Source organism: Podarcis muralis, chromosome 2 (assembly GCF_964188315.1).
Source record: "Podarcis muralis chromosome 2, rPodMur119.hap1.1, whole genome shotgun sequence".
Lineage (NCBI taxonomy): Eukaryota > Metazoa > Chordata > Lepidosauria > Squamata > Lacertidae > Podarcis > Podarcis muralis.
This window is the reverse complement of record NC_135656.1, coordinates 109,475,161-109,482,291: the sequence shown is the minus strand read 5'-3', so window position 1 is coordinate 109,482,291 and position 7,131 is coordinate 109,475,161. Positions and strand designations below refer to the sequence as shown.

The 7,131-nt window shown below is 39.8% G+C and overlaps 1 protein-coding gene across 1 annotated transcript; it reads right to left on the bottom strand.

The window, feature by feature from the left end:
• Positions 1 to 220: 220 nt before the first annotated feature.
• LOC144327048 (uncharacterized) lies at positions 221 to 5,486 on the bottom strand. The gene is made up of 3 exons (XM_077925199.1): positions 4,677 to 5,486; positions 3,907 to 4,221; positions 221 to 665 (listed from the first exon to the last, which is right to left on the bottom strand). Exons 1-3 carry the CDS (start codon positions 5,008 to 5,010, stop codon positions 484 to 486), a joined length of 831 nt encoding a protein of 276 aa, XP_077781325.1. The 5' UTR covers positions 5,011 to 5,486; the 3' UTR covers positions 221 to 483.
• Between the last annotated feature and the right edge of the window lie 1,645 nt (positions 5,487 to 7,131).

The following is a 7,131-nucleotide window of genomic DNA, read 5'->3' as shown; positions in this document are numbered from 1 at the left end:
CAATTCACAAGAAAATAGACTTCAAGGCCACTTGGTTTTTTAAAAAATGGTACAGGCAGGAGGGCGTGTGAAGGTTTCATGGGGGGGTTGATATCAGAGGATGTGCATTGCACATGGCCATCATCTTAAAAAGCATATGACTAGAAAAATGAAAGGAGCAGTCCTTCAAGGCAGAAAGGCATTTGTTTCAGGGTTGCATTCATGAGGAAAAGAGTTTCCCAGTATGGTGTAGTGGTTCAGAATGGTGGACTCGTAATCTGGTGAACCGGGTTCGATTCCCTGATCCTCCACATGCAGCTGCTGGGTGACCTTGGGCCAGTCACACTTCTCTGAAGTCTCTCAGCCCCACTCACCTCACAGAGTGTTTGTTGTGGGGGAGGAAGGGAAAGGAGGTTGTTAGCCGCTTTGAGACTCCTTCGGGTAGTGATAAAGAGGGATATCAAATCCAAACTCTTCTTCTTCTTCTCTCCTGGGTGGGTCTGCTCAGCTTTCTTGCACCTCTGGTGACCCAGGAGGCAGAGTTCCATTTGCAAAGCCACCAGCAAGTTGAGCAGTGTCCTTGTCTCTCCTTTTCCATTTCCAACATAGATACACTGTGAAACAGAGCACCAAAAAGATGGCAAGCCCTACTGCAGCGTAAGCACAATCATGTCTGCGTCCTGAAACTAGAAAATAGAAAAAGTCAGTGGTCATGCTTCTGACACCCTTTTTTAAAAAAGTTTTTTATTTATACAACAAGAAGAACAAACAAACAAAAAACACAAATACCAAATTATACACAAATTACAAAAATAACCATAGACACATAATATTCTTAGCAAACAATAAAACATCTATTGGTCTTAACACTAAAGACCCAACCTCCCGTCTATTCCATATTTCAAATTCATATTACTTATCGCCAATACACATTTTTTTCATAATTAAACTTATTCTCATTAAATCTAATTTCTTATATCTACCTTACAACTATTACTGAAGTTCCTCGAATGCTGCAACAGAATTTAAACTACTATATTTATTTTTCAGATATTCTTTAAAAACCTCCCATTTAGAAACAAATTCCTGTTTTGATTTATTCTTTATTTTTTCTGATAAACCATCTAATTCAGCATATTCTGTCAGCTTTTGGATCCAATGTTGAATAGAGGGGATTTCATTACTCTTCCATTTTGCTGCGATCAAAACTCTTGCTGCCGCCATCACATATAAAAAGATACCCTTCCTCTTTTGTGGAATATCCAAATTTGCTATTCCCAGGAGGTAGGCCTCTGGTTTTTTATTGAAAGAGATCTTTAGCATTTTTTGCAGTTCTGCATGTATACTCTCCCAGAATACCTGTATTTTCCTACATATCCACCACATATGGAAGAATGTTCCTGAGTCTCCGCATCTCCAACAATTACTTGATACATTTTTATACATTTTTGAAAGCTTCCATGGTGTTAAATACCATCGATGTTGCATTTTTTGAAAGTTCTCTCTAATCGGGTAACAATTTGTGAATTTCCAATTGATCTTCCATAAATTTTCCCATTGGCCCATGGTTATTGAGTGGCCAAAATCCTGGGACCACCTCACCATTGCCACTGTTACGTCCTCCTCCTTGACTGTCCAGTCAAGGAGGAGTCGGTAAGTTTTGGAAAGAGTTTTTCTTTTAGAATTTACAAGATCAGATTTGAATCGGGAAATTTCTGTTGAGAACCCCTTTTGTTTGTCAGATTTAAATTTTTCAAATAACTGATGGTATTGGAACCAGTCTGAAATGTGGTCTCTTATTTCCTCAAAGTTTTTAAATTTTATTTGGTTATCTTCATTTTTTAGAAGTATTTTATGTGTTGGCCAGCTTTCCTGAGTATTTTTCTGTTTTACTGCTATGGCTTCTACTGGAGAAGTCCACCACGGGACTTTAGGCTCCATCAGGTCTTTATATTTTTCCCATACAGCAAAGAGTGACTTTCTTATTATATGGTTGGTAAAGTTTTTATGAATTTTCGATTTTCCATATATTAGGTAGGCGTGCCATCCCCAACGGTTGTCAAAACCTTCCAGGTCCAGGAGGTCCGAATCCTGCAACGTGCACCAATCTTTTAGCCAGGTGAAACAGGCTGCCTCCTAGTAAAGTTTTAGGTCGGGTAGGGAAAAGCCTCCTCTCTCTTTTATGTCTATTAAGATCAGGTGTTTAATCCTAGGTTTCTTCCCTTCCCACAGGAATTTGGAAATTTCTCTTTGCCATATCTTGAGACAATCTGCTTCGCCCAGTACTGGAATCATTTGAAATAAAAAGATTAATTTTGGAAGCACATTCATCTTTATGATGGAAATCCTACCCAGAAATGTTAATTTTAGTTTACTCCAGGTTACAAAGTTTTTTCTAATCTCTAACCAAGTTTTGGTGTAATTATCCTGAAATAAGTTTATGTTCTTGGGGGTGATCCAAATACCCAGGTATTTTGCTTTTGAGGAGATTCTCAGGCCCAATATTTTTTCTAAATCGTCCTTTTCTTCTGTGGTTACATTTTTAACAAGCATTTTTGTTTTTGTTATATTCAGCTTAAAGCCTGCCACTTCTCCAAATTCTTTAATCAATTCCAGCACTCTTTTCAGACTTTCTTTAGGGTTTTCAGTCATAACAAGTAAATCGTCCGCAAAAGCTTTAATTTTATATGTTTTGCTTCCCAGAGTGATGCCTTTAACAAGCTGATCCTTTCTTATCTGATTGTTCAAGACTTCCATCACCAAGATAAATATCAGTGGTGACAGTGGGCAGCCCTGTCTGGTTCCCTTGTTTATTTTGCACTCCTCAGTAATTCTTCCATTGATGATCAGGTTTGCATATTGTTCCGAATAGATGGCATTTATTCCTTTACAAATATTTTCTCCCAGTCCGATTTCTTCCATTAATTTTTTCATAAACTTCCAGGACACATTATCAAAAGCTTTTTCAGCGTCCACCAACATAATAGCTGCTGGTTTGTCAATTTTAATATCCAAATATTCTAATACATTGATCACACATCTAATATTGGATTGCATAAATCGTCCGGGAAGAAATCCAGTTTGATCTTTATGAATTCATGCTTCTGACACCCTTTAAGTGCAGCTGTAAAGCGAGATGAGTGCCGCAACCCCAGAGTTGGTCACGACTGGACCTAATGGAGGTGGGTCCCTTTACCTATTTAAGGATCACACAATGATCTTCATGTCTGAGCAGGGATCTGAAACTTGATTTCCTCAGTTCTAGTGTGTCATTCTGACCACTTATCCACCCTGGCTTTTAAAGGTAAAGATACCCCTGACAGTTAGGTCCAGTCATAGACAACTCTGGGGTTGCGGGGCTCATTTCGCTTTATTGGCCGAGGGAGCCAGCATACAGCTTCTGGGTCATGTGGCCAGCATGACTAAGCCGCATCTAGCGAACCAGAGCAGCGCGCGGAAATGCCGTTTACCTTCCCACCGGAGCAGTACCTATGTATCTACTTGCACTTTGACATGCTTTAGAACTGCTAGGTGGGCAGTAGCTGGGGCCGAACAATGAGAACTCACCCTGTTGTGGGGATTCGAACTGCCAACCTTCTAATCGGCAAGACCCAGGCTCTGCGGTTTAGACCACAGCGCCACCCGCGTCCCCTACAAAAACTGACAACCACCCCAAATGCCTGCCAAACCATAGAGTTCCTTCCAATGCTAGTCATAGCAGACTCATTCAAATTAACAGAGGTGATTAACATAGGTCCATTCATTTCAGTGAGTCTATCTGAGTAAAAAGTACACCTTGAATCTAGGAAACCTCTAAAGCTCCTTGAACAATACAAATATATAACAAACAGAAATAAATAAAAGGAACCAGTGTCTCCTCTTTCAGTGGCTATGAATCTCTAGATGTCAATCACATCAGAAACTTACCAGGTATATTAAGGAAGAACTGAAGCACACAGGATCCATTTTGCTGATGAACAAGTTGGTACTCTCCAGCAAGTCCTTCATAAGCATTCTTGATAGAAAGGCCGCTGTCAGATATATGGAAGTGCTCTTCATAAGTGTCATCATTGTGATTCAAGTGTCTCTTGGCTATGCTCAAGATGTATTGCCAAGAAGAGGAGGAGTGGTTCTTCTTGTATAAAGCAAGACTATTGGAATGGTTCAATTTGTTATTAGGAATGATCGTCCCAGAGGCACCTTCTGGTATGGAAAGATTAGCTGAAGGGCAGTGCCAAGGGTCTAGAAACAAAAAAAATAAAATGCATTTATTTAAAATAGGGCAAGAGTAGCTATCAAAATAGTAGGGAAGCATGATATAAAAATACGATGCCAGAAATGTTTTATTGCAAACTACCCTGAGATCTGTACTCTTACCTTACCATACATCAGTATACAGGTGTGTATATTCCTACTATCTTGTTACTTTTTTTTTTCTTTTCAACTCACTTTCTTTCTTTCTCACTCTGTCTTTTAGTAAATGAAATTCTTATAATAGAATATTGTTATTTTTTTAAAAAAAAACCTGCCCTGAGATTTTATGGAGAAGTGTGGGTAGTAAATTCTGTTATTAATAATAATGACTGATAGGAACAAATGCAAACCAAAAAGAAATTCATGCAAGCAGCTGTCCTCACCCCGAACTCTTCCCCCACCCCCAGTGGTGAATCCATTTGACAGTAACTTCAGAACCTCACCAGGTACGCTAAGGAAGACTCGATGGAAACAATTTTTTCTCAAAAAATCTTCAACTTGGTATTCTCCAGCAAGTTGTTTGTTGGTGTTATTGATAAAGAGGTCATTTCCCCATAGATAGAAGTATATATTGTTTGTGCTGTCGTAGATTCTCAGTTTTCCTCCATTTATGGCTAATATGGCATCATCAGAATCAGATGAACTGCTATTATGAAATAAAAGAATGTCCGGATAACTGGATATATTAGCAAAGATCATCCCCGATGAACCTTCTGCTATGGAGACGTTAGCACAAGGGCAGTGTGTGGAACCTGGAAGAAAATGAGGGCAACTCATTAATAGAATTCTACCACCAGCCAGACAGATTAGATCTCACACCTTAAGAGAGGCAGAATATAATTACACCGTACAAAAAATGGCACCTTTGCAATTCCACATTTGGTAAAGGTCATATTACACTTGTTGACCAAAGTCCCTGAAGGCAGTTTGGAAGCTTACTGGATCCCATCATCTTTGGGGGGCAGACTATCCTCATTGGCATGGCAGGTTTGGTTCACCCTCTGTGCCCCAGGTGCCAGCAAATGCCACATCGCTCCTGCTACTGGGTTGAATACAACATTTTACAAACTTGTCTTAAGAGACCTTACACTTTGAGGCATATACTTGCAACATTGAACTAGCAAATCTAGTTCCACACTTTTCCTGGTTTCTTTACTTTTCTACTAAATAACGTATTCCAAAATTTATAGTCGTCAAATTTCTTCCTCTGTTAATTTCTATTAGCTGCTATTCTGCAGGATTTACTCAAGACCTGCTAGGCTATTTACTTGTTTATACTGCTTCTTAAAATATTCAGTAAACATTATCCAGTCCTCCTTGTTTTCTTTATCATCCTTTTCTCTCACACTGTTTGTTATGCATGCCAATTCAGCATGTTCAAGCATTTTAAACAGCCACATTTCCTTAGTGGGCACCATACTCGCAGTGGCGGAGCAAGCCGATCCGGCACCTGGGGCAGCACACGTGCCCTGCGCCCAGGGGCAGGGCACGTCACCTTTGTGGGCAGGGCCAGACCCCCACGGGGTGGGGCGAGCCGGGGCAGGAGGCTCCATGGGGCCTCCAAGGAGTCTGCCTGCCTCCTCACATTCAGCCATCCTACAGCTGAGGGTGAGGCAGCAGGCAGACCATTTGGGGCAGCGTGGAGCCTGCAGGCGCCCAAGCCACCGTGTCTCTCCTGGGCGCACTGCAGGCCCCACGGTGAGTGCCGCCAGGCATTTTGTCACCCCCCCCCTTAGTGGTGACACCCGGGCAGCCCACCCCCACTGCACCCCCTTCCTCCACTCCTTCATACTTATTCTCCACCTTTGTGGCAATAAGACTCTAGCTGCAATGGTGGCATATAATAGCGCAGAGATTGAGAATAGTTTTGAATGAATATATCCACCAAGATCAGACAGGATTCCTTCCTGCGAGAAGGATGCAGAATAGTATGAGATTGGTGATAGGTGCCATAGAATATCTAGACATGAACTCAGGGAAAGTGGCACCCTTCGTCTTAATTTATGGCGAAAAGGCTTTTGATAATGTTTCATGGAGATTTCTGGGGAAATTATTGGAAAAATTGGAATTGGGAACATCAATTTTAAATGGAATAAGAGCAATATACTAAGATCAGAAGGCAAATGATATAATAAATGGCAATATGACGGAATATTTCTCAATACAGAAAGGAATGAGACAGGTGTGCCCGCTTTCACTGTTATTATTTATACTAACATTGGAAGTGCTTAATGAGATTATCAGAAAGGAGGAGGAAATAAAAGGCATAACATTAGGGGAAAATGTTTATAAAATTAGGGCATTTGCAGATGATATGATTGTGATGGTGGAAAATCCAATTAATAGTATAAAGAAACCTTAAGAGAAAATAGAAGAATTTGGAAAAGTGGCAGGATTTAGATTAAATAAAGAAAAAATGAAAATGATGGTTAAAAATATACATAATCAGAGCAAAAAGGATTTAGAAGAAGCAACCGGATTGCAAATAGTGAAAAATATTTGGGGATTTACTTAACAATGAAAAATATAAATTTATTTGATCAAAATTATGTTAAAACATGGAAAGAAACAAAAAAAGCAATTAGAGAATTGGCAATGATTAAAATTATCATTATGGGGCAGGATTTCGGTAACAGAATGCTGATCATTGTTCTGTTGATTTCTAGGGAGTCTAGTTCTCTCCTTTTTTGTTCTATAAGTTTGAGGAGTTTTTTAGATCCTGTTTGTTTGTAGCATGATGAGAGGGCTGTGATGTCTTGTTCTATTTTGCTAATTTTTGAGAAGGTTTGTTTTTTAAGGAATGCTTTCTCTTTTATGCAGGCTCCTCTGGTGACACTTTCATTGTATCCCATAGCAGGGGGGTTGTTATATTGTCTACATCATTTTCCTTGAAGTAGT

Bases quoted from the DNA above. Each gene is read 5' to 3' on its own strand.
- LOC144327048 (XM_077925199.1), bottom strand. From the start codon at position 5,010: ATGAGTTGCCCTCATTTTCTTCCAGGTTCCACACACTGCCCTTGTGCT. The intron at 4,222-4,676 runs GTGAGGTTCTGA...TTTTGTTTCTAG, and splicing joins AGTCTTCCTTAGCGTACCTG to ACCCTTGGCACTGCCCTTCA. The intron at 666-3,906 runs GTAAGTTTCTGA...TCTATTTTCTAG, and splicing joins GTTCTTCCTTAATATACCTG to TTTCAGGACGCAGACATGAT.